The sequence below is a fragment of the Malurus melanocephalus genome, unplaced genomic scaffold (assembly GCF_030028575.1).
Source record: "Malurus melanocephalus ecotype Western Australia unplaced genomic scaffold, MMel_1.1 scaffold_435, whole genome shotgun sequence".
NCBI classification, from domain to species: Eukaryota; Metazoa; Chordata; class Aves; order Passeriformes; family Maluridae; genus Malurus; species Malurus melanocephalus.
In genome coordinates this window covers 43,817-70,469 of record NW_026623667.1, presented here as the reverse complement: position 1 = coordinate 70,469, position 26,653 = coordinate 43,817, and the positions used below count along the sequence as shown (strand labels likewise).

Sequence of the window (26,653 nt, the reverse complement as noted above, 5' to 3'; positions counted from 1 at the left end):
CCAAAAYTCTGCTGTCAGGATCACATTTGTCAGGCTCTTTCTGTGCTCCAGAACCACAAGCCCCAGTGAAGCACCAAAAGCTGTGTCTACACATGGTCTGAGCGTGCTCTGAGCTCCCTGTGGTCCCTGAAATCCCTGTTGCTGTGTGTTTCAGGTCAGAATGAAGGAACAATCTCTGTAGCAGAAGGAGAGATGCTCTATGTAATAGAAGAAGACAAAGGTGACGGGTGGACGCGAATCCGAAGGAACGAAGACGAGGAGGGCTATGTCCCCACATCCTATGTTGAAGTCTATTTGGACAAAAATGCCAAAGGTGCTATGACCTATATTTAATGCTATTATTATTGTTTTATTTGCTTGCACAGAGATAATCCAACCCTGAAGCTGCTCTGTGTTGCAGATACAGCCTTTTAAGAGTCTGTACAATGCCACCAAGTGCATTATTCCGTACGTGGACTAATTATGGCTTGTTGTACTGCAAAACGTGCTTKTTGTGCTCAGAGAAGGGTGGTGTGGGGGACTGTGAAACCAGAGGGGAAATGCAGCCTTTCCTGGACAGTGTTTGCTCAACTGGCACTGCCACTGCACACCCAGCTTAGTGCAGGAAGCACAAAGCTCTTTGGGATCAGGCTCTCCTCAGATATCCAGGTGGCATCTCAGACACATCCACAAGTCAACTGTTTGTCCCAAAGTCACTCGGTGGAACTTTGAATAGGAAATGTTTAGACTGCTGGTTTGTGTCTGTGGGAGCTTTTGGGTTGGAACCTGGTGGTCATTTAGTTGGTGTGTGTGGAAGGGGAAGGAGGGATCTYGCCAAAACCCCTCTACACAGCACTCTGTGGTCCTTGATAAATGGATAAAACATTAAGAAAGCTCCTCTGTTCCTTCCCACCTTTAAACATTTCAGATGTATTTGCTCTTTCAGATGACCAGAACTAATGGTTTAATCTTTTGCTCACACGAGATCAATGGAGACATTCAGAGTTTGGACTCTGTAAGGTGCTGTTTGTTGCTTTTGATTCCTCCCAAACAGGTTGTGTTGTGTGAGGGAGCAGAGCTGCAGGGCAGAGCTGGCTGGAGTAAAAGCCAGTGCTCAACGCCTGGTAATGAATACACCAAGAAATCAAAAGATTTTAGCCCTGCTTCAAATCAGGACACGTTAGAACHCCACTGTTAAATAATTGGTGTTTGTTTAGTCACTTAATCCTTCAGATTATTGTTGTGTTTCCTAGACCTGAGAGTTCTTGGTGTGAAACAAGGGGCCTCATCCAAGTCAAAAGCAAACTGAACCTTTTTCATTGGGGTTTGTGGGCAGTAGGCAGAGAGGAGCACGACTGTGTGAACCAGCACTAAAACTTGAGCAGTTCAGTGTTGGTTTGGTGTTAATCAGTGCAGTGCCTTGTCTGCTGCAGGTGAAAATCTGGGCTTTGTTTTATTTTGCCATAATACGGCAGTTCTATGTTCCTGTTGGCAAATCCAGGGGCAGCTGGGATGCAGAAGGGTGCAAAAAGCTCAGCCCCTCTGTTGGTTTCTATTAAGCTTTGAAAGAGGAACGGGATTTCTTCTTTATATCCAGGACAAGGCCAAAGGATTGGAAATCATGGAATCACAGATTGTTTTGGGTTGGAAGGGACCATCTCATCAGATACCTTCCATCAGAGTAAAAATGCAAACTGTGCTGGGGGTGAAGGCTGAYAGAGCTGCAGCCACTTCTGTAGCCACAATGGAGGTTTTCAGATAATTTTAAGTTTTTCCATTGATTTTGCTGGACTTCAGCAACAAAATTAAATGTATCTGTGGATATCTAATGTATAGGAACTATGATGTTTACCTCTTTTATTTCTCAATTCTCTGGTTGAAAAGAAAAGCTAWAAGAGGACTTTTCATAGAATGCAGCATAAAGATTTGGAGCAAATGCTGCTGTGTTTAAAAGATTAAATTTGTTGCAAGCTGCAGATTTTTTTTATTTGATTTTTGAGGAAGTGACTTGATTCAGTCCTTGAAATGGAAGCGATGACATTCCTGAAGATAAGGCTGTACATACTAAAGCATTTGCAAACTTTAGTAATCCTTTCCTCTTTTGGGGAAGAAGGTTGAGCAGCTGGCACCACGAAAAGCTGCTGGCAGAAGGGTGGGAGCTTCCAGCACTCCCTGTGAGTGTCCCAGGCAGCAGAGTCAGTGTTGGCTCAGTGTCACCTGCCCGGCCAGGCTGTGCCTGTGCCATGAGCCACTGCTCAGTGCTTTGGGAAAAGCTCAGTGCTTTTGGGAAAAGCTTTTCACTCATCTGGAGCCTGTGCTATCAGGGCTCTGCTGCAGGACTGAGCTGAGCAGGACAGGTAAGTTTTGTGCTGCTGATGATATCTCAGAGGAGCCAAGCTGGGGCTGTGCCCTGCCCTGTGAGAGCTCCTGGTGACATTTTCAGGGGCGCCTCTGCTCAGAGGGTGTTGGCAAACCCTGCCACATAAAGAACAGTAATGCCTATCTTGTTTTGCCTTTTTTTTTTTTTTTTCCAGATGTGCACAAACCACTTCAGAAAATCTCTGAGTAGGTTTGCATAGGCCTGCCCACCCTTTATTCTCCTGGTTTGCTGCTACGGTTGTTTTAAGAGCTCTCTTTGAGAAGGTTTTCTTTAGAAGAGATGAAAGCACATGTCATATCTCCATCACTGAAAGACTTTGTTAGGTACCAGGTCGGCTCTGAAATGTCCCTGCTGAGGAAGGTGCTGCCCTGAMCATGTCCATTTAGTGCAAACAGCATTGCTGTCCTCCCAAACAGGAATGAGAGCTGCACGAAGCTGTTCTGTGCACACCTGGGTGCAGCACCTTGCAGGGCTTTTCTGTCCCCATCCGGTGTCTGGTGCTGACAACTCTCAAACACAGGAACCAGTTGGGCCTTTCAGCTCAAGACTGACCACCCTGTGTTGCTGACTGTGGTACCTCATCATCTGCTTGGCTACAGAGCTGTCTTTCACTGAGGGATGTTGTGAAATGGTGTGAGACACAAAAAATCCTGCGTGGAGTAAGCAGCTCTGTGTGAACCCTGCATTGCACCCAACAGAAATGCCACGTTCCCTTGCAGCACAGAGCCTRGCTGTTTGTTTGGGTGCCATGCAGGAACAGAGGCTGGTTTGGGAAGTCAAATTTCTTGATAAAAACTATTTTGGAGCCGTGGGCTGCTGAGCATTTTGGCTCCTTTGTCGCTGTGGGTCTGTTCCCCCTCACCTCTGATGATCTCAGTCAYTCCTTATGGGCAGCTCTGGATTCCCAGTGCTGCAGCTCTGCTGTTTGCTGTAACCATCGTGCAGAGCCTTGACTTACATAAATAAATAGGTAAAAGTTAACCACGCTGATGCACTTTTTATCTAGGATATATCTGATTATTTAATGCTTGCCAAATTATTTAGGAATCGGTAATTATAAACTGGACTGTGGCTCTTAAAAAAATCCTTTTTGTTAAATATGTGCCCTTAGTTCTCCCAGTATAAAAAAAATTGTATATAACATAACTTAAAAACTAAAGTTACTTGAATTTGAATTGTTTTTATCCTTTTATATGTGTATAAATATAAATGGTTTTATAGGCTGTTCTTCTGCTTAACCCAGCTGTTTTGGTAACTACTCAGTCCCTCTGATGTTAAGTGTTTTTGGTTACTCAGCTACCTGGACTTGCATAGGAACTGCTATTGTGTTAAGGTTTGTTCAGTCTGGCCAGTGTGGTTGTCTTGTTTCTATTCTTATTTTTTAAAGAATCATCATCTGTCAGGAATCTCTTTATAGCTTGATGTACCATGGTGTCTTCTTCTAATAAACATTATATTTTCTCATTCCTGTGAGGTTTTGGTTTTTGGGTTTTTTTAAWGGCAGTCATTGGTAGATGGTAATAATTAGTGGCAAAAAATAGTGACGTTTAACTTTCCTAAGGGACAGCAAATGGCCCAGAGCTGCTTCCCACACAAAGTACAAATTATTTCTCTTCAGTTCCTCTTCAAGAAAAATWCTTTGTTGTGGTTCTTTGAAAATTTTTTTGTGCTGTCATTTGGAGGGATTTTATGGAAATGGGTGCAAAGRAGGTGGGAACGTTCCCCATGTCTCTTGAATGCAAAGGAATTTGGACTCATCCTGAATTCCCTTGGAGACAGCAATTTGGGCCAAATCACGCTCCTGGATTGCAGCTTCACTTGGCCAAAGGAAAAACCTGCCCTCAGCACCAGTCTGTGGGATCAGGGATGGGCAGAGGATGGGTTTGGAGGCTTAGGCTGGTTCACTGASCTGTGTATTCCTGGGCTTCCCTAGAGAGAGCAGGAAAGGCCTCTGCAGCCTTTGGAGGAAAGGAAAGGAAAGCTCTGGATTCCTCTGCAAAGTYGTTGATTTAATTTCCTGTTGTTCAGTGTCGTTGATGGTCTCTGGAGCTGTGCTCCAGATGCAGTGCTGCTTTGCAGAAAATGMAAAAGCTGTTTGTTTTCTCAGCAGCACGAGGCAGGTGCTGGCAGGGTCCTGCTCCTGAGCTTTGCTGCCTGAGCAGAGCAGAGTCCCAGTGATGCCCATCCCAGGCTGAGGGTGAAGGGTTCCACAGTCAGGAGCCTTCCTTAACCCAGTAGATGCTTYACTGCTCTATTTCCTTTAACCTTCTGCAGGCAGAGCTGCTCTTAAGGCACCCCATTTTCCCCAGCCTCTTTCTAATCCAGTCTCTTTCTTTTTGTCTTTCTTATGTTTTAGATTCCTAAAGGTGTTTGTGCTGGTGCAAGAACCTCGGGGCGAGCTTGTCACAGAAGGAGAAACAAAATGGTCTGTTTACCCTGCAGGCAGTAAAACACACCCATGGAAAGCCAGACTCCCAGTCTTGTCTGGAGTTCCCACTTGAAAAATTCACACCTAAATTCCATCCCAGCACCATTCAGATGCTTGCTCTTTTCCATGGCATGCTACTTGTGGCTTGGGTTTCCTTATCAGCCTTTCCCACTCTTCTGCCAGCCTGGAACAACCCTTCTCTCAAACATAACACACATTTCTCCCAACCCAACCCAACCCCTCCCAGCTTCTGTCAGGGAGCTGCTGGCTGCCTTTGGATGCCCAGGGCAGCCAGAGAGCCCCAAGCATGTGCTGGTGTGTCTCCTGTCCCCTTGTCCCTCAGTCCATCTGAATGTACACACTGCTCCATCAGCATTTCACACGGTGCCTTTCGTGCCAAACCTGCAGCTCCTCTCCAGAGAGAGTGGAAAGGAGGTGGAAAAWCCTCCCCATGGAGCAGTGTGACAGCAGCTGGACTGGGCTCTCTCCGTTTGTCAATATTAAATCTGATCCACATGCATTATTCAATATTCTGCCTTCTCCAAAAGGTCACTAATACTTGTCAGCCTTTATTTCTCTTTTTTTCAAATCCAGGCTGATGCCCATTCCAAGTATTAAATCCCTCTGACCCTGCTGTTTCCTGAAACCCTCCAAGCTCACGTATGTACTTGTTTTCCTGCTTGTTCCGTCTGCCCCCTCCCGTGTTCCTGCTGTTCCTCACACACACACAGACACACACACAGACACAGACAGTGGCATTTTGGTTGGCAGCCCTTGTTGCTGCTCACAGGCCCCGTTTGGCTCTCATTTCAGCCTGCATGCTCGCCCTGTTGCCTTGCCTGCGCCCACCTTCCTCAGGGTCACGTTATTTTGTGGCTCGTGGTTTAATCTCTTTGCAGTTTTCTTTTGGTTGGTTCGTTTTTTTCAGCATTTCAGACCTGCCTTTTCTTTTTGCATGACCTCCTGTGCGTTCTCATCAGTTCATGTCTGAATAATGGAGTTTTTTTAGATAAATAAAAGAGGAAAGAAAAAAAAACAAAAAGAAACCGCACTGTTTCCTTCTCCCATCTTGTCGTGGACTGGACCTGGACMCAGCAGCCAGACAGGAATTGTGGCCACTCTGTTCTCACATGGTTTGGTTTGAAGCAGAAGTAGGATGATAAGTGATTCTGCACTTTATCATGTCATGCAGTGGTGAGAGAGCTACAATATCTCCAAATATCACATGATCCGGACCTCAACTGCCTAACAAAGGGTCAATTCCTCTCTAAACTTCTGTATTCTAACTTGGTTGCCCCTGAATTGTTACCATTGCCTGGGTTTTACACTCATGGACATGTTGGAGCCCTGCAAGAGTCAGTTGCCACTAAAGAGCTCCTGAGGGCCAAATTTATTCATGGATCAACACCTCGTTTGGGGGAACCTACTGCCTCTAATCCAACTCCAGCATGTTCTGTACAATCCCCACAAATTGAGAAATTTTACACGGAAGCCACTATGGGCAGTGACCCCAAAAYGAAACCTCTCAGGGTTTGTTTGCAGGCATTGGAGTGTTGCTTTGCTGCCTGCTGGGCTGTGCAGGGTCAGCACATCAAAACACATCCCAGAATCTCAGATTCATTCCCATGGGGGAATGAAGTGATTTTTGAGCTGGGTTGTGTGTTTTATTCATAACTCAGTCCCTTTCTTTCCATTCATGATGCCAACTTTTCTTTTTACCAAGTCCCTTGGTGCTACAGTTCATCCTGTAGCTGTTGTGTGATGGTGCTTAAGAGTTGCCAGCATCAACCAGCAGAAGGTTTGTGATTTAAACCCAACCCAAATGTGCTGAGCACAGGCAGCACCAATGCTGGGGTTGCTCTGCTGCAGCACTGGAGGGTCAGAATCCATCAAATCACCACCTTATTGCTGCTGCTGCTGCTGCTGTGGGCACTGAGCTGTTCAGATCAAGAGCAGAATGGGATCCCCATWGCTGGCACCTGTGGTTTTGTGGCATCCACCTGCCAGGGGATCTAAAGGGTTGAACAATTAATAAGGTGTGCAAAAATATCCTTAAAATATTTTTAGCTGCAGGATTTTTATTCTCGTGTCCAATGCACTGTTGAATCAGCAGCTAAGAATCCATTTTCACCTATTGTTGTGCCATCTATGTAAAAATTAGATCAAAGTTTGCTTTTCTATATTTAATCTGGGTGGACAGTATATTATTGTCAGCCTCTGTGGAACATTGGAACAATTGCAATGTCTGTGTTGCTAAATTGTGCTGTAGAAGGAGCATTAGCTTTAGCTGACTGATTGACTCCTGAAGTTTTATTAACAGACCAYGGATGGAGTTTTTATAAACTTGGCAAGTAGTTCCCAAAAGCCTGGATCTTAAAACTTATCTAAGAAATAGTGACAGTCATATCTCATAGTCTGCACACGTTTATTCCGCTGCTGTTATTCAGGGTAATTAATAATTTTTGTAGAATTTACCTTTGGCAAACGCTGAAGAACTAAACATGTGACTGGTTTATAAAAACTCTGCTTGGATTTACTAATCTTGCCCAGCAGCGTGGACTGTACATCCTATGAAATTTCATGATCCCCAGCCAAAGTCTCTAATGCCCTTTCTTACCACCTGTAAATAGAGAAAAAACGTATTTACTGATACTCAAAAGTTGTGTTTAATGCTGAGTATTTTTCAGAAGTTCATTTAGTTTGATGCATATTGTTCTTTGTTTTTTTGTTTTCCTGCCTGAAATGTCAGAAGACCTAAAAGAAGCCAAATTCTATTTTACCATGATGATGTCGAGCACTTTTTTTRTTTGTATATGTGTGTGTATGTGTGTTTGAGCACTGATCTCGAGATCTCGGTGGCATCTCAGTGTTGTGATTTCATTGCCAATGTAAAAGGTTCTGGTGTTGCCCGTTCATTTCTGGAGACAGAATTCAACCAAATAAAGTGCTTCCATTTGAAAGCGAATATTGACCTTGTAGCAATGRAACAAAGTCATCTGCATATTTAAATAAACATTTAATTCCAGAAACAGAGTTTCACTGAGCCCTTTTGATCAGCCAGACAAGAAGAAAAATGGGTTTGTGGCTTTTCTTTCCCAACAGAAATGTTGGTGYCTCTTTGCTGGGGCTCTTGGGGCTGTTGAGGTGCAGCCATCACCCTCCAGGAGCTGCTGCTTCCCATGGATGTGTCCAGTGGAAAATGGGAATTTGAATTTGGCTGTGACTGCTGCTTCAGCCAGAGAAATTCAGACTAAAACCTCCCCAGAGCAGATCTCTTATTGCTTATTWTTTTTCCTGATTGTGGGAAGAACAAGTGGATCAGGCCTTTTCCAGTGTGATGCTGTGAGTACTGGAAACTCGGGGAAAAGATTTCATCTTAGGAGARAGTTGTACCATGGAATGCCTGTAGCAAATGCTCTGGTTTAGCTGGAAATCTTGGCAGATGTTTCTGATGCTGATTGGTTTCATATTAAAATTCAGGCTGTTGCAAGCCTGGTAAGGAATGGGTTTGGGCAGGGATGYGTGGATGTGCAGGTGTGTCCAAAACAGCAGAGCCTCCCTTCACCAAATCATCCCAAAGCCAGCACATTTCTGTAACCCTGGCTGAGATGTGCAGCTCCATTTTGTGTGCAGGGCTGTCAGAGTGTGTGTGTCCAGCTGAGAGAAAAKCCCCCAGCTCCTGGCCAGCTCCTCCACCATCCCTTGCTCCAGATCACATCCAGGAGCCACGAGGATTTGCAGTTTTYCTGCTCACCAGGTGACACCTGGTGGTCCTTTTAGCTGAGAAAAATCTAGAGATTATTTCTGTTAATACAGCCAAGCTGCTACATTTCTTCCAACAGGATTTCAGTTGTTCTTTGCCAGCACTAATTAACATCCCTGTCAGTTCTGGATAAATCGGGGCTGTTTGGTTTTGGGCAATGATGAATAGGAGGGGGTGTCCCTCTGGCTCTGACTTGGATTTATCTTTCACAGAATCAGCACTRCTGACTTTAAATAGAAACAGCACAACTGAAGGGGCGAGGGCTGGGGGTGGAGGGCTGAGAAAAAAGGGACAAGAAAATGAAATGTGGATTTATTATGGGGTTTTTTAGTTAAGCATTGCAGTGATTGCTCCCGGGACGAGGAGCAGCACATGGGAACTGAACTTTGGCACTCCCAGAGGACTGAGAGGAGGGAGCAAATAATCTGAGATTTACTCCATTGGTCCAATTCATGGACAGTTCTTTTTCAGCTCTTTTTTGCAGCAAAAAGGACCTGATTAAAAAAAGGAAGATCCAAGTTTGGACAGTTGACTCCAGCTGCTCAAGAACAAACTGCATGTTCTTATTGCCCAGCTCCAGCTCTGCCTGTTCAGACATTTCAGGCTCCAGCTGAGGCTGTGTCACTCACCCCTCGGGCAGGGAATCCCTGCTGCCCCAGCCCCTCATGCTGCTTTAGAAACTCTGTTAATTCCCAGTGCCAAGAGCCTGGTGTTCCCTGGGGAACAGGCTGCTGACGTGTGTGTTACCAAGGGAGRGGAATGGGACCAGCAGGGACATTTTGGCCATGAAGCAGTGACAGGAAACTCTTGTACAATCCTGGAACAGCTCAATAAAACTTCAACTCCTTCCCTTGCAAGTTACTCCCAGGATAGCAGTGTGGTCCATGAGTAGCACATCCAGACCCCTGGGCTTTCTGAAGCACACCCAGGTGAAATGGGGTAAATGAAAGCTACAGGAAGGTCTGTGAGCAAGACTGAAGGGACAGGTGCCCCCTGAATGGGCACAAGATGGTTTAATGGCCTCAGGCTCCTCACTGCTGCCCAGAAGGATCTATTCCCACATGGCCTCTGGACAGCAGGAAGTTTAGATTTTATTTTGTATTTATTATTTTGTAATTTTTCTTCCTTCACCACCCCGCTCCCTGGAGCCATCAGCCCCTCTGACCAGGCAAGGCAGGCCTTGTTGAATGCACATGTATTTATTGTACCACTTTGAGCACAAGGTCTAACACTGAAGCACAGGAGTGTCATTACAGTCTGTACAGCACCCTCTGGAACACGGACAACACGGACAYGCAGCCCTGCAGGCTCTGCAGCACATCCCAGGGCTGCTGCACTGGGGAACAAAGAGAGCTTGGAACAATGAGAATCCCAAMAGTGGCTCATTTTCTGACCTTCTCTAGGGCCTGGCTGGGTCTAAACAAGCATTCTATGAACAGGAGTGTAAAATTAACATGCTGAATCAATTATGGACAATTTTTAAAGAAGTTGCTTTTTGCAACAAATACTTGATCTACAAAAAAAAAGAAAAAAAAAAAAAGAAAAAAATAACGTGAAAGCCACGTTTTTCTTACGAAATTTTGCTGTCCTACCCCCTTCTATCTCTAAGTCAAGGAGCAGCCATTCCCTCTCTCCCCCTCCTTCCCATTTTTMCAGGAGCTCAGGCAGTCCCAGCTCCACACAGGGACCACCAGGGTCAGCCTTGATGCTGTGGCATCACCCACACCACAAACACAGTTTGGTTCCTGCAAGGCAGYTCTGCCTCCTCTGCCTCCATTAAAGGCTTGCAAAGATTAAACTCWTGCCTTGCTGCCAGATGAATAAAAACATTTTAAGAACAGCCCTGCTGAGAAAAGTGGAATTTGGCCTTTTTTTGCTTTTATTCCTGTCTCTGCTGCCTCCGTGGCTGCGTTGGTGGCAGAAGATTGGGGAGCAAAGTCATTAAATGAGCCACTGCACGCACAAATGACATCTGGAATGACCTCAGCACACAGGTGGGGGCCTGGCTGCAGAAAGCAGCTTGTTCCTAAAAAGMTGCTTCCCCAGCCTGAGCCCTGCTCAGCCAGGCCCCCTCCCAGCCCTGGGTGCCCCCTCTGAAGGGGGTTCTGTGTGCCCAAAGGGGCCCCTCCCCAGCCTTCACCCCACTCTGCTTCTCATCAGCTGAGGGGAGACAGACACAGGCTCATGGCAGGGTCAGTCTGAGCAAGGTTTTGGGAAGGAGGACTCACCTTCCAGCTTGGTTGTCCAAAAACGTGCTGAACACAGGAGATCAGACACAAGGAGAAAACAGAATTGTACAGGACCATGAAGGTGTGGGTTTGGGAGGGGGAGGAGAAAGGAACAGCTTCTTTCCAAATTTCTTAGTTGATTGCAACTGAATTTGCAAGAATTTGACAAAGAGCAAAACTAGGAAGTTGTGACAGCTGTGCAGCACCAGCACAAAACCASAGGGAAACCTCATGGCTTTACACAGCCTCCAAACCAGGTTTCTGTGGGTGCAACACTSCCCGCTGGAAACATAAATAATGCCTCACTGTCTCTACACATTTGAGTTAAAAAGAAAAGTGCCAAAAGCAAAACCTGCAAAGGAGCAGAGCTCAGTGCACTGGGCCAGGCTGGGGGTGATGGTTTGGTGTAAGGATGGGGAGAGGGTCCAGGTCAGGATAACCCTGTGACAGTGGCTACAGCCTCAGACCATGGTTTCAGCCAGAGGTGAGGTGCAGCTTTCTCCCAGGCTCTCCCAGCACCACCCCGTGCTCAGAGCCACATGGAAGGAGGAGGAGGAGGAGGAGGAGGAGGAAGCCTGCCTGCCCCAGGTGGGGGAGCTGCACACACCTTGAGTCCCAGACAAGGGAGGAGTTTGATCCCTCGGCATTCCCATCCCCCCAGAGGTACCTGTGCCGTCCCTGCCCTGCCCCATCCGCACAGATCACACTGCTCGTGTCTCTGCCTCGATCTTCTGCTCCCCGTGCAGGGTTTCCATTTCCTGCACCTGGGCCACGTTCTGCCTGATGGCAATCTCGGGGCCTCCTCCATACAGGGTGCTTAAATAAACCCACGTCTCCTCGGAGATCTGCCCGTAGTCAGCACCTGCAAGGGACAGGAACCAGATGCACCAGGAGGGAAAGGTCAGGGCACCACAACACCTGCATTTCCTCTGCAAAACCCTCCCTCACAGGCCCATCCCAGGAGGAGGAGACACTGCTGCTCCMTGCCCAAAGCCCCTGCAGTGCCACCTCCTGCTGGAAGCACCAGTGTGTCCTCCACTAATCCATGTCCCCAAGTGCCACACCTACACATCTTTTAAATCCCTCCAGGACTCCACCACTGCCCTGAGCAGCCTCTTCCAAACCCTGACAGCCCTTATAGAAATTTTTCCTTATATCCAATCTAAACATCGCMAGGCACAACATGAGGCTGTTTTAACTTCAGAAGTTGGACCACAGCAGATGCAGAAGGAAGACCACATCAAAAACAATACAAGATCAAAGCTCCAGCACAAAGGGGAATGGTGGAGGGGGCCTGGGGAGCAGCAAGGCAGGAGCTGGGCAACTGCAGGAACCAGTCACAGCAGCAAACTGGTCATGCAGGAGCTGCCACTGGAGAACTGGCTCAGTCAGGGCAGACTGTTGGGCAGAAAAATGTCATCCTCTGCTCTGTGACCACTCAGTGTGGACAAAGGAACAGTCTCCTTCCCCTTTCAGGAACACGACAGACAGGAAGCACCAGCCTTACCCTGCTTGACTTGCACATGGCCACCTGGTTTCGTGAGGGCAATCTTGGTGTTGTCAATTGGTCCAGGGGGCTCTGTAGAACAAACATGTCAAAAACCATACGATTTCCTCACTGCCCTCAGATTCAGCTGCTYTCTTAACTTCTCTTTGTCATTTCTGCTCTGCTCCAGGGACTCTGCAGGCAGCCCCACGGTTGGTGCCTGAACCCTGCCCAGCCTCATCACCCCAGCCAGGGGCAGTGCTCAGCCAGGACTCAGCAGATTRTCTCATTTCCATTCCCCCTGTCCCCGACAGATCCCCATTGTCTGATCCTTACCATTATCCTTGCCCTTGACAAAGGCTTCCCACTCCCGGAACCACTGCATGCTGATACAGTAGATGACACTTGGAGACTCCTCTGCCTGGAAAGCCTTGTTCAGCTGGGAGAGAACAGAGATAAAGGATTCAGTCACTCCTGAGGTCTCAGAGGGCCYTTTCATACCTGTAAGGCAGCCTTGCCATTCTCCAGAAGAACCCCATGTAATTCCTTCCTCACAGCCTGTTCCTGCTCACTAGAGCAGGCACAAGACAAGGATGGTTTCACAGTTTCTGTCTGCACAGAAATCTCACRCCCCAGCTGCCCCTCTGCACTGGGGAACCCCCAGGCCAATCTCCTGTAGATCATGTTCTGGRAAACAGGCAGGAGTTTTCCAGGTCTTCATTTCCCACCCCTCCCCTTTGCCTTGCTTGCAGATGCTCCCCTTGCCAACCTTGATGAAGGTGTCGATTTCGATCCTCCTGCGCTTGGCGAGGGCTTCGATCTCCACTTGGCAAATGGAGCACACGTACAGATGGTTCACAGCAGGGCCACCCCCAAACCTGGCCACAGGGAGAAGGAGGGGAATGGAGAGCTGCAGCAGAGTGGAAATGCTCTCCACTGAGGTACAGCTCATCCTGGTTTAGATCAGGAGGCTCTACCAAATACTGGGAGAAAAATGCATTGGTCATATTCACCTGTTGTAGAGGTATTCCCAAACRTTTTGGGGCAGAATCACAACCAGGTCATCGATGTAATGGTATTTATTAGGAGGGATTCCTGTGGAAGAAAGGCAAGTGGAAGAGTTAATCATGCATCTCAGTATCACTGAGCACAATAGACACAAAGAAAAAGACAGATTTTCCTTTCTGAAAACTCTGATTCCAGAATCTGCTTCCTTTGCTAATGGAAGACAATCATAAGTTCATTAACTGTGGAGGTTTCTCAATCCGTGGCCTCAATTTCTAATCAAGTGCTTCATATCCAATTTAGAAGAGAGATTTACAAACACTGATTGCTCCCCAGCATGGCTGATGAAGCAGCAGCAGAATCAGATGTGCTATCAGCTCCCTTCCGCAGCACGTGCTCCCTTCTCCAAACAAACCCCAAGGGCCAGYCTGGCTGACAGGGTAACACTGATAAACCCTGCCCTATCTGCTTTCTACAGGTTTGTTTTCAAACACAGAGAACTGAAAACTGTTGTTTCCCAGCACTACACATCCCTCCAGGCCTCCAACCRGCAGCACAATGGGTAATTGTCTCATCCCTCCCTGAGCAGGCTGGAGTTTCTGCCAAAGAGGATCCCAACACAGCTTTTTCCTGCATTATTAATGCATCAAAAAGCATAAAAAGTGYTGCTCCCACCTCCAGCAGCCTTACCTCCATGGGAGCACAGAAAGGTGTGGTTGGTGATGGGCCCAGGCTCTGCAAAGGTGTTGAATTTGTTGAGCCACTCTCGAGAGATGTAGAACTGCAGCAAACTGTGCTCCTTCATGCTGGCCAGGGACACRACCTTCTGACGCTCTCGCACAGCCTCCTCGCTGCTTTTCCTGGAGCAGGGAGAAGAAAACTCCATCTGTGAAATGCATTTCCAGGCCTTCTGTACCCAGGAAGGGGCTGAGGGCACAGCTCACCTGTAGAACAGCACATAGGCTTCTGCATTCTGCACCACAGTCTCGTGCACCTCGGTGACGTACTGATCATCAAACTCGTACCACTGGCCRTTGATGACGTTCTGGCAGTAGGCAATGTAGTGGCCACCTGGAACAGAAAGCACAGCACTGCTGGGATCCGCAGTGCAGACAGAAGGCAGGCCTGGGATAATGTCAGCAGCACAAACAGGATTAGCTGCTGGCACAGAGYAGAGAGAGAGACAAAAAAAAAAGGATAATTCCTGTTCAGGCAAGCTCTGCTGGAGCAGCAGAGCCTGGCACTGTCACCCTGATTTGCCTTCCTTGGAAAAGCCTCTCAGCAAGACTGAACATTGGGAAARGGCTTGAGCCAAGCCCGTGGGGAGGCTGAAAGAGCTGCAGAGAATCTGTCAGAAGCTGCTCAGTTCATTTTTCAAAGGGCAGAAGCTGCTCAGGCTGGGAATGGAGGGGGCCTTACGCTGCCCTTCAGCCCAGCAGAGGTGTTGGCTACCCCTGACCACACTCCTGCCCCACTCACACTCCTGCCCCACTCACAGCCCTGCCATTCCCATCCTCTCCCAGGAAGGACTCACTGCCAGCCGTGCCGTGGTGACAGATGACAGACAGGAGGTCGTAGGTGGTGATCTGGGACACGCACTCCTTGGCCAGGAAAGGCCGCAGGTCCAGCCCTTCCAGGGGGAAGGAGACGTGGCTGTTGATCTTGAAGGAATACATCACCTCGTGCCGGAACCGTTTCAAGTGGATGCAAAGGATCTAAAGGACCAAGGACAGAGGACACCAAAGGGCAGTTTTGCTGTGAGGGCTCTGGGAACACAGCACATCTCTGTGTGCTGCAGGAGCTCTTTGCCTGTTTCTCATGAATCCTGCTGCCTCATCAGCTTAGAACAGGAAAGTCTTTTCTGGTCTAGATACGGGACTGTGCCACCAACAGATCTGCTGCTTTTATTCTACCTCTGGCCTCCTCACCTCCTCAATCACTGTTAAAAGAAAATTAGGAAACAAGGTGCTTTTACCCACCTCTGGRAGCCGGAGGACCTTGCAGTACTTCACTCCATTCCTCAGCCTGAGAGGGGAAAAGAAAGGAGCTGTGAGGACTCTACAGCAAAGGCATGGCTGGGTCTTGCTCGCTTTGGAATCCAAGACAAATCCTGAATTCCATGAGAATTGTCCAGGCAGAGGGCACAGCAAAATGTCTGCCAGCAGTACAGAGAARTAAAGTCCCAGAAATAAAACTCCAAAATAAAACAAGACAGAAAACGCCAACTTACTTCTTACACCGTTCACAGCTGTACATGTTGTCCCCTGCAGAGAGAGAAGAGAGCCATTATGCAGCTGCTCAGAGCATACAAGGCTGACACAGCCACATTTCCAGACAGTGCAGAGAAAACATATGAAGAGCTTTTTGGGCAGGCCAGGATGAGATCAAAACAATTCCTCTCAATAATTGTAGGCAAGAAGGGGAGGCAGTCAATTAGCAAGAAAGTATTCAAGTGTCCACCAGCACACCTGAACAGCAAATGGTGTGAGTCCTCCAGAGCTGAAGGAGGAGAAAGTGAAGAAACWGAGGAGATACAGCACCCACTCAACCAACAGCTCTGTCTGCTCCTCACTGAGGACACTCTCACACAGATTTCCCACCCCTGAGCAGGTAGAAAAGTTCCCTCCTGCTCAGAGATGCTGAGCTGCCAATTTTTGGCACTGCCAGTCTCTAATGAGAGAGAGATCCCACCAAGGCAGGATTTCTAGGAGATTTAATCTGCCTTCAAGATGCAAATGAAACGCTCCTCCATGCTGTCAGACCCAAGCAAAAAAACTCACCCTTCAACTCATCTGCTGCAAAAAAGGCAGCAAGGCAATCCTCCAGTGTCACCACGGGACCCCAAAACCAGCTAGGGATACAGGACACCACAAATCTGCAGAGAAGGGATAAAGAATTACAAATACAATAGCTGAATGCTTTGGCACACTAAACCCCAAGTGGATGMTAAATTTCCTTCTAGCTGTAGGTGCTAAGCTCATCCCACATCCAGAGGGGCAGGGAAAGCGTGACTGCTCTCAGCTGATGTTCCTACYATTACTTCTCAAACTGGAAATGATCTGGAAAACTACACCAGGAATTGATTTGCTCTGGAGGGCAAGTCTGAGCTAAGGGCAGCAGTGAGGGGTGATCAGTTCCCCAAGAGCTCCCAAGGTGTGTAACGGAACCAGAGGAGCAATAACACCTGGCTCAYAGGAAAAGGCTCAAAGCCCTGTGAGGTACCACACAGTGTCCTCTAATTGAGGACACAATTGACATTCCAGAGTTAACACCACTGGTTAGGGACAGTGCCTTCCAGCACTGCAGGGCAAATCCCAGAAAAGGCACCCTGAGGTCCTGCACATGAACAAACCTGCGGATGTACTCCATGATGAAAGCAATCCAGCCTTGTGAGGCATAGTTGTCCCCACATGTCCCTGTCTTGGCTGGCACATTTTGGTAGATGGCAGAATGCAGCTTGGCCAAGTCCTCCTTCCCTGGGATTGGGAGTGACAGGTCCTGGAACGTCTCCACTGTTGTAGAAACCTGGAAATATCCAAGAGGAAGAGGTCTGTGTTTCCTGTGTGTGTAATGGAGCTGAGACCTGATCTTCATCACCTTTTATCACTKCCTGGATTTTGTCTAGGCCAGAAACCTGAGCTGGCAGCAGAAGCAACTCCCTGTGGCTAATTATTCTTCCCTGCTATCAGCACTGACTTCTGTCATGGGTTCTGTAGCACTGRACTCAGTTTTCTAAAGTGATATTGCTGGGCCAACTCAGTAACATGAATCAGCAAACAGAGAAACACATCTCCTCAGCATGGCAGGTTCTCACACCTCCCCTGCCATCACCTATCGCCATTTTAGCAGGTGCTGCATCCCACAGTGCTTGGAAAGAGCAGCACCATTGCCTAGGAAGAGACCCACGAGCACAGAGGCTATGCTGGGTGACTGGGAGGGCCCAGGACACTCACTCTGTCACAGGTGAGGCACTGCACCAGGCTGAGGATGGAGCCGTCGAAGATGTCGGAAATCACACTGCGGTAACGGAGCTCTTTCTTCTTTTTCCCAGAAGCCTGCATCTGGGCTGGAAAACAAGGAATGCCCTCTCAGTGTCACATCTCTATAGACATACAGCCATACAAGAACATGGGACAAGCASTGTCCTGGTGTTCAGACCCCATTCCAGGGACATGGTGAAGCAAGTTCTGAAGGGACACAGAGGACTCTGCTGCTGTATGTGGTACAAGGGGGAGGCAGCTAACTGAACCAACACCAGCCAGCTCTYAGGAGGCAGAAACTTGTACTGGAACTTGTTTTGCATGTTTAGAAGCCTGGCCCTGCCACAGTCCCTGGTTTCCTGAGGTCGTGACATTTTGCTCCAAGCTTTGCACTTTACTTCCTCTCCCCCTCACCTGACTCTGTACTTTGTCCTATTTTTTCCCYTCTGACATTTACCACGTGTTCCCCAAGTGTTTTGCACTGGAGAGGACTCTGCACAGCAGGGACTGGCCAAATGCAGAGTTTTGTTTAACAACAAACCCAGTCCCCACATGCACGTGCAGGGAGACAGAGTGCTTTTCACACAGCCAGAACATCTGCAGCTGGGCTGACCTCAGGCAAGGGGCTGAAGAAAGAATGTCCTCATGGAGCAGCTGGGGGACAGTGGCACAAGCACAACCCTTTGTATTGGCAGAATATGCAGCACTGAGGGATTTTGATTTGCAGTTTGCTCTGGSATGAAGGGATCAGTTTGATAAGAACACAAGCCAGGCCCCACTCTGCAGCCTGCCAGTGCTCCCAGCACTGCAGGGACATCTGCAGCTCTAATTCCATTCCTGTGAGCCCAAGATGTCCAAGAGGCAGGAAGCTCTGTCAGTAACAGCATCTTACAGCTCTCTGGCCCATATGCCTGAAATTCAAGTCTGGCAGACAAATGTTTATGTATCTCCACACWCCCCTAAAGGGACAGAGCTCATGCCTGGGTCTTCAGAGCCATTTTATTAATGACAAACACAGCACACAGATGCAGACATGCATTATTTCAGGCTCCAGCATAACRGAACATTAGAACATCGCTGTGCCCAGAGCTTCTCTTTATCTGCAGGTTTACTTTGCCAAATATTATTTTAGARCACACTGATGTCCAGGGGAACCAGCACTTCTTACATCTGTTAATCAAGAATCGTGATGGATTCCTTCTCTCCCCTCCTCTCTATGTTCCCCCCTTTGCTCCCCAGCAATCCCTCTTTGCASTACCTTTCTTGAGGATGTAGGAAGGTCCAAGCCTGGCAGGACTGGAGCGGGGAGGACTGCTGGAGAGCTTGGAGTGCATTTCATGATGGACTGGACTGCAAGGGCGTGAGGAGCAGCGCACATAGGCATCGTTGTCAGGTTCTGTTTGGGAAAATAGGGARGGAAAAGGGCACTGGTGAAAACTCCCGTTAGGAAAGGCAACCCCACTTCCATCAGTATCAGCCCAGCTCTGTGTACCAGCACAGAATCTTTCCCAAAGGCACAGCTCAGTGTCCATTAACTGTCCTGCTTGCACAGGCTGGCAGACACAGCTCCMCAAGTCACAGGTGAGAGTGCATACAAAGCTGTACCCAACAGCTAATAATTACATGCTAAAAAACCCCCAAAAACAACCTGCCATTTTTTCACACTTMTGACTAATTAGTCTTTGCAGCTTGCTCCTGTAGCCCTAATCCACACAAACAGCACTGCTGCCTTCAGTGCCAGCTGGCAGAGTAAGACTCTTACATAAAGAAGCGTTGAAAGATCGGATATGTTCAGCTTGAGGTGACTTCACACTGCTGCTCTTTTCTTTTCCCTGAGCTACAGAAATGCACAAACTGTGCCTCTCCCTTTTCCCTCCCCAAAGCCCACAATCCAACATTAGCAAATACGTTCTGCCATGCYTTTTCCACAGCTACTATTTCCCCAGGCCAGCCTATCAAATAAAGCAATGTACATATATCAAACGTTTTTCTTAAAATGCATCAAACAGAGTGTTTGCAGGCTTGGCAGAGGCAGCTCTCACTGCTGTGCCTTTACTCAGCTCACAGCCTGGCTAAGCACTTCTCTGGCTCACCRAGTACATTTCCTTACAGAAGCAATGTGCACAAAGGCAGGGACTGAGGAAAACCTTGGTTTCAAAATCTTTKGAAACCCAGAGAAGGAACAATCACATTATGTGTTTGCCACTGCACTACACCACACTGCCTGTRGAGGATCCCAACTGGAAGAGGGGTRTACCTGGTGTCCTACAGGGGCTGGCAGGACAGGGAGCTGGCAGCATCTCAGGTGAGGCTCTGCCATCAACTGGCATCATTGTAGTATCAACATCTGCATCCTCATCCACCTGCTCCGAGTTGCTGCGCCGATGGCCGCAGGAGAACTTTCTGTCCTTCATCCTTTCTTTCTCTGAGATCCCTCTCCCTGCTTCATCCTGGATCAGCAGCTCTGTCTCTGCCAGGGAGCTGCTGCCCAGGCTCCCTGAGGTCCGACTCTGGCCCTCTCCTTCACCCCTGTCACTGCTGGAGTCACAGGAGAGGAACTCATCCTCCGAAGGGCTCCGGTCCCCCTCGCGCTTGTCCTCCTGGTCACTGGTGTCCAAATCCCTTGTCTCTGCAACAATGGGCTCCTTCAATTCTTCATGGAGCTGATCCATCAGGCAGCGCAGGAACTCCTGGGTGTCCTGCAAGCCAAGATTCCATATCAGTATCCAGCAATGAGAGGATCAAAAGAGAAGATGGCTCCATTCACAGCATTTTCCAGCAGTGCCCACAAAGGTGAGCCAGCTCTGCAGCACACAGACCAGCTAAAGCAGGGCCATGCACCAAAGGGCCTGTCTGCTACAGAAATGATTTAACTCCTAAATAATTAAAGGCCCATTTTTTTTATCTATCTTCAGCTGAAAGACATTGAAAAGCCAGAGAGCAGCTGTAGCAGGCGAACCAGAAGCATATTTATCAGGAGTTTGCCACAGATAATAGGGAAGAGACAAGRAGAAACCTGATGAAAACAGCAGACCCTGGAGAACAGACTCCTACTGCAAACACATTTTATGAACACTCATTTGTGCTCATGGCAAGCCATCTCTTAGAGAGGGCAGATTAAAATCTGTAATAAAAAGGGAATGGAACCAGAAACCCAAGGCTATACTGTCTAGGTGCAAGCTTCTACATCCRTAACACATGGTAAAAACGCTCATACATTGGCTTCAAAGGAGCTGCTGGAAAACAAACTGGTATTTTGACAACTCCAGAAAGTTAATTACAACGTTTCAGTTGCTTGATGAAATTTGGCTTTTAGCCTGCCCTGCCTACCTTTCAAATTTATCTCTTCAGATCAGAGTTTTCCAATCCAACGTATTTCACATCAAAAGACAAATATAGAACATCTTTCATTAATCATTATTTCTATTCTGTTTTGATTTCTTGTCACTATCACAGTTTTGATGTACTGTCACTTCTCTAGTAAATTTTCTAATCATAGTTTGTTGTTTACATTTTTTTATAAAGAACAAACAGAAGAGATATGCTGATATAGACTTCAAAGGAAAAAAAAAGATACTACCTTTAAATATTACTTAGTTTGCTGTAACTCCCCAGAAAAATAATATAGAACRTTCCTATCTTTGACTTTTTAGTGCAGATTTATCCAGGCTTCTCAGGTCTGACATGAATAAATAATACCAAACTCTTCTAGAGCAAATATCAATAGATCTCAAAGCTGTTTGTAAAGAATTTGACCATTATAAACTCAGAGGTGAGCAACATGACACAATAAAATGAACTTACTTGGTACCAACAGCCAGAGACAAGGCTGGAAAAGAATCCAGGTCTCCCAAATCCCACCCATGTGCTGTATCAGATCACTGATATTGACACAAAAAGGTCATAACCCCCCCAGCTCAAGCTCTTCCTTCTGAACACAAGCACCACTGCTGCAGGAATTGAATTCCCACTGTTTTTGGAATAATGGCATAGCTTTTTTCAGGTCCTACCTGCTGTGCATAGCCTCGGAACATGGGATTGACGAGCTTAATTCCATGGGATAGACTGCTTGGAACAACATAACTCGGGCTGGGTAGATATGGAAAAAAAAAGCAAAAAAGAAAAAGTCAGTTTGCTTATCAGGCCTGGAGCCAGATTGTCTAACAGACCATAACAGAGGGTGTGGTGAGTAGTTAAAGAGGACAAAAGATAATTAGGCACCTGCAAAGCCTGAGCAGAGATTTCTGCCTGAGCTGCACGACTTACACACCAAGAGACAAAAAACACCTCACAGTCATTTCAGTCTGTTCTTCCAGAGAGACCCTTCCCCAAAATACATTTCACTTACAGCTCCGTCCACACTTTGAATGTGGAAAGTTAATCTTTCCAGGGCAGGGTGTGGCAAGCAGTTACTTGGTTTGATATTTCAGCACCATGTCTGTCTCAAAACATGTCTGTCCTGGGCGAGCTGACCACCCAGGAAATGAGGTGAATCCAACCAAATTAATATTAAAATAATATTGCTTCAAAGTCTACTGCCTCCTCCTCCACAAGTACACAGTTCACTTTGCCCCATATTATACTTCTCCCTTATGAGCAATAAACTTGAGGCAAACAAGCAATGCCATTTAAATTTCYATCTGACAAAGCAGACATCTTCAGATTTAAACAGAGCTGCATAATTTTGCACTATCCTTTGAACTGAATTTGAACCAATAGCAAACATTTCCCAAAATGTCACCTGCATTTCCACTCTGATAAAAAAAATCTCTGAATCACTTTTTCCATCCAAATCATCAATTCTTCTGCTAATCAAGAGCAGTGCAATTAAGTGCTGGTCACTGAAGTCTATGCAAAATACTTGGAGATAGCCCTAAGTATTCCCTTACTCCCTCATTTTAAAAAATCTCTTCCTTTTTRAAGTTGCAATATTAAGAATAAATTCTATTCACTGACATCAGTGTGCCCATTTTATCACCAGCAGCAGCACATGGGMTCTCCTGCATCAGGGGAATCCTCACATTGCCATCCACACAGGGTGTGAAATGACTGCCTTAGACAGCACACTTGTCCCTGAGGATCAGATTTCCTCTCTGCTGATTCCAGACCTCAGAACTAACACACCTCTGAAGCCTGGCCAGCTTAGATCAGGGGTCACCACGCACCGTTTCTTGTGCCAAACCTCAGACACCAACTTCTGGTAACTTTTGCACAGGGCAGGTTTCTTATCCGTACGGACCAGTCCACCACATTCCAGGAAAAATTGTGTGAGAGGTGGGCTACAAGAGAAGGAAAAAGAGAAGAATTCAGCACACAAACTTCCCCTCTGCTTCTGTTYATTTATTGGAACTTCAATGTAGGCCTTATCAAAAGCATGCTTAAGGAACTGATTTTAAACCAAGGGAAGAAGTGATTCCAGATGCAGACTTGACTCCTTTACTTGAAACAAATGAAAAAGGTTGATCTGAACCTGCTCTCAATACAGAAGAGATCCTGGAATTAGTTTTCAGCACAAAGGCTAGAGAATATTTTAGGATATCATTCATTAGAATGATATCAGTGGAGAGAATAAAGAGATCTGACATTGCTTTCCCTGGGATAAATAAATTCTGCAACAGAARTGATGAAGTTTTACTTCAAGCATTCATTTAAACATGAGTCTTGTAAATAGCCACAAGCAGGCTGGTCACTCAATTTCCTACTGTAATACTTGTATTGAGCTAAAAAAATACTAATGTTTTCTGTCCCCAGCCTGGCTAATCTCTCTTTGCAAGACTCGTGAAGCTTTCAGATCAGAGGTGACACTTTTGGTCATTTAGTGAAGTCAGTTAAAACAGCAGTGAAAGCCCTACTGCCTACCAGTTTGAGAGAGCCTGAAGTGCTGCATTCATGTAGCAGGAGTTCCCAAGATTTTTCATTCCAGTAAGGCCTAAAGCACAAACAAGAGAGGGATGAATCACTTGCCAGATGTGCTGCTTTCTATATTCCTCCCCAAGGAGAGGGAATCCAGCCCTTGGTAGGCAGTGCCCACATTCTGCCCCCAGGAATCTCTCAATGCAGGTCCTACAGACTGCAGAGTTGCCCTGCCAGCCCTTTCATCAATTCAATGAAAAGTTACCTCTTGGTTTCAAATCATCATCTTCTGATTCAGATTCGCCTTCATCAGCCACTGCAATYGGAACAGCTTTCACAGGGTGAGCAGGCAAAGGAGAATCCTAGATTAAAGTCAGAGAAATGAGCATCAGTCAGAGGCCTGCTTTGAAARATGAGCTGTGATATTATCTTACACATCAATCAAGCCAGCCTTCAAGGAAAGTAGGAGAGGGAAGAACAGGCTGCACTGTCTACCCTTCTCACTGAGCCAGTAGGGAGTGGAAATAGTGCCATTACAGCTTCCAGTACATGTGATAAGAAGCATCAGGAATGAGCAGCCATGTCACAAATAAATGGTGTTTCTGGTCTGACAGCTCAAAATTCTACCGACAATGCACTGGAAATAAAGATGTGACAGACAGGCTCTTCCYACATGCAGACACCCCATGGGAAAGGTTAAAAATAAAGTCAGAATGGATATTAAGAAATAGAATCATAGTAACATAGAATKGTTTGGGCTGGAAAGGACCYTAAAGGTTGTCTAGTTCCCACCCCTAAGTTAGCTGGAAGCCTTTTAGTAGGGAGACCCTGTAAATCAGGGCTAGTGGTCCTCTGGCTACAGACAGCCACTTTCAGTGAAGGTATCCCTGTCACAGCACACGCTGCACCATGGCAGAAATCACTTGGCTAATTTGACACCAAGCAAACAAAACCCTGCCAAGCACCCAGCCCTGCCCTGTGTGGCACAGACCCACCGGCTCAGGGAACTTGACAGGGGGTGAGGGTGGGTGAGCTGCCAGGCGCTGCTCCAGGAACACCTCCTTCTCACAGGCATAGCACCACACGCGGAACGTGGTCAGATTCACCGTCAGGTTGTGCTTCTTGGCCTGGAAATTAAAATGAAATAATGGATCTCCTCTGAGARCTGGCTCGAGTTGGAGCACCCAGAACACAGAATCCAACTCTGTCTGTTTAAATGTGGGGGATGGAGAAAAGCTCACCTGTGCATGAAGTGTGCTGTGGTCAGCAAAGGACTCCCCACAACCAACATAAGGACAACCAATCTAGAGATGGGGAAGAGCCAAAGCACAATGGGCACATCAAGTTAGACCCTCTAGAAAGTAGTCTGCAACTCCAGTCCCAGCAGCAACTTCAGAATTATCCTACCAGTTTTCTAAACAGTCCAGAAAGAGATGGAAAATTGGAATTGCTTGATTTAAGAAAACCTGGAGGCAGGTTTGCACCCAGGTAAAGGCTCTGTTCCAAGCCATTGCTCCAACAGGGATCTCATTTAAACAGCCCCAAAACACCTGGGTATTCCAGTGTAAAAATAAACAGCCCCTGCCCACCTGCATGTCCTGTGGCAATCCTTCCCTCCTCACTCCCACCTGCAGCCCCTCCACAGGTGCCAGCAGAGGCAGCACCCAGCCAACAGCCAACACCGGGCATTTTACTGATTCTTAGTGGGAATAGCAAGGGCAAACACCCACAAGGAGTGAACTGTTAGATCTTGTCAGATTRTGGCAGCATTACCCTTTCATCTAGAGAGTTTCCTCCTTGCCATCCACCAAAAAACAGTGGATAGTTCWGCTGTGAACCCTCTCTTTGCTTCCCACTCTTTTTTTCAGTATAAATGCTATTCATGTCCCACCACATCATGCACACAAACAATCCATTTTTACCTGAAGACAAGCCCAGAGGTTTGGTCCCACAGCTCCACAAGACTGGCAAGTTCCCTGTATATTCATAATAAAAGAAACCTTGTTTGCTGTTGGTTTTTAAGTAACCAAGTCCTTGAAGAGTGAGAAACTTCTCTATGGAACTTCAGCTCACAGTATTTCATTCCTTAACACCACACTTCCAATCAAATACACAATTGCAGCTTAGTGACACATTTAAGCAGGATAAAATAGAGAGTGAGAAATAGATCAGGTGGGGTCACAAAGGGTGATTTTATGGGACATKTGGGTACATCAGTGCAGGAAGGAGAGTTTCTCTCTTGAGAAAGGCAGCATTTTCTTCAAAAGGCAAACACACAAATCCATAGACAAAAGGGAAAGGACTGAGAACCACGACCCTGTACCTTGGATTTGAGCAGCAGATCATCCCTGGTCACCTCTCCTATGGAATCCAGGTGAGGACAGATGTCCCTTGCATCCCCCATTTTCACCAACACTCATCTGAGGAGGGTCTCCTAGGACAAGAAAGAATGGTTTCTTTCACCAACGTGTCAGATTTGCTGTCACAATTGTAAGAAAATACATGGGCATGTTTTGCATGCATAGAGGTACATATCCACCTTTAAAATTCAGAGATTGAAACAAATCTAAACGTGGAGCCAGCCCCATGAGCTGGCACAGTCTGGCCCCACTGCTGAGTGGCTGCACTGTGTATCACAGAGAATGAGCAAAGCCACGGGGAAGAGAGGGAAACACACAAATAAAGTTAATAATCCATATCATGGAATGTGCCTTCAGAAATGCAGGGAGGTGCTTGGCACACAGACACAGCTTCAGCTGCAAAGATACAAATCTAATTAGTTCATTTGCATGAAACGCTGATGAAAAGTGAAAGGGGCTGCAGCCCATCACCAGTACTTAGCCTGTGGTGTCTATGAACTTCATGCACCCAACTGTGCTGATCTGAATCTAACATTTAGTGGTTACACTACTTCATCAAACATTAAAAATATGATTAGTTCTAAATGAAGCTGGGCAAGAGGGAAATAGACTTAAATGAACTGTAACAACGATAAGCAGGCTTCATTCTCTRAGGAATTTACCATTTCATGGGTAGATTTTTTAACCGTATGAGTCACATAACTCAAAGTCTATACAAAATACAMCAACACACTGTTCCACCCAGCTCATACATCCAAGCACCACAACAACAGAGGATTTTAAAGCTTATGAACACAATAAACACTTTCATGGTGGTCCTTGGATATGTAAAAGACTTGAAACGTGTCTCAGTAACAAGCAGCTATTAAAAAAAAAGAAAAGGGTTTGTGTTTCCTAAGCATAGTTTAAATAACCTTGCTCATGGATGTTAAAAAATAGAAAAAGATAAGTGATATTAATAGTACAGACAAGGATCCAAAATATTACTGTTGGCTGGAAATGAAGCAGATGTGAAGAGCCCACATCATTGCAACAAAGAAATGGAAAAATCTGATGAACTTGATGTTAATGACTCCAGCAGCAGCATGGCTGCTACACTCTTTTTTTTTCACATTTTGAAGACATTTGAAACAATTCCCAGTGTTATCTGGTCTGAATCACTGACAGTAAAAAAAAAAAAAAAAAAAAAAA

General features: G+C 46.6%; 2 protein-coding genes across 10 annotated transcripts in view; one reads left to right on the top strand and one right to left on the bottom strand.

The window, feature by feature from the left end:
• The window catches only part of FNBP1 (formin binding protein 1), an 89,604-nt gene extending 83,775 nt beyond the window's left edge, over positions 1–5,829 (top strand). For 8 of the 9 annotated variants that reach the window (XM_057380091.1, XM_057380093.1, XM_057380092.1 and 5 more), the window contains 2 exons: positions 155–313; positions 2,514–3,825. In XM_057380091.1, coding sequence (XP_057236074.1) covers positions 155–313; positions 2,514–2,548 — 194 coding nt within the window. In that variant the 3' untranslated portion in view covers positions 2,549–3,825. Of the gene's footprint in view, positions 1–154; positions 314–2,513; positions 3,826–4,715 lie in introns of those variants that run through there. The other variant, XM_057380090.1, reaches the window with a different exon arrangement.
• A 3,686-nt stretch (positions 5,830–9,515) lies between these two features.
• The window catches only part of USP20 (ubiquitin specific peptidase 20), a 19,387-nt gene continuing 2,249 nt past the window's right edge, over positions 9,516–26,653 (bottom strand). Inside the window, exons 2-24 of the mRNA XM_057380096.1 lie at positions 25,426–25,536; positions 25,025–25,078; positions 24,344–24,406; positions 24,098–24,229; positions 23,368–23,464; positions 23,109–23,178; positions 22,415–22,528; positions 21,260–21,338; positions 19,507–19,948; positions 18,508–18,645; positions 17,223–17,335; positions 16,622–16,794; positions 16,050–16,144; positions 15,500–15,533; positions 15,249–15,294; positions 14,804–14,984; positions 14,214–14,340; positions 13,960–14,129; positions 13,278–13,359; positions 13,034–13,142; positions 12,601–12,703; positions 12,286–12,357; positions 9,516–11,640 (exon numbers count right to left, since the gene is read on the bottom strand). Of these exons, the coding sequence (XP_057236079.1) occupies positions 11,480–11,640; positions 12,286–12,357; positions 12,601–12,703; positions 13,034–13,142; positions 13,278–13,359; positions 13,960–14,129; positions 14,214–14,340; positions 14,804–14,984; positions 15,249–15,294; positions 15,500–15,533; positions 16,050–16,144; positions 16,622–16,794; positions 17,223–17,335; positions 18,508–18,645; positions 19,507–19,948; positions 21,260–21,338; positions 22,415–22,528; positions 23,109–23,178; positions 23,368–23,464; positions 24,098–24,229; positions 24,344–24,406; positions 25,025–25,078; positions 25,426–25,506 (2,736 nt within the window). The 5' untranslated portion in view covers positions 25,507–25,536 and the 3' untranslated portion in view covers positions 9,516–11,479. The remainder of the gene's footprint in view (positions 11,641–12,285; positions 12,358–12,600; positions 12,704–13,033; positions 13,143–13,277; positions 13,360–13,959; positions 14,130–14,213; positions 14,341–14,803; positions 14,985–15,248; positions 15,295–15,499; positions 15,534–16,049; positions 16,145–16,621; positions 16,795–17,222; positions 17,336–18,507; positions 18,646–19,506; positions 19,949–21,259; positions 21,339–22,414; positions 22,529–23,108; positions 23,179–23,367; positions 23,465–24,097; positions 24,230–24,343; positions 24,407–25,024; positions 25,079–25,425; positions 25,537–26,653) is intronic.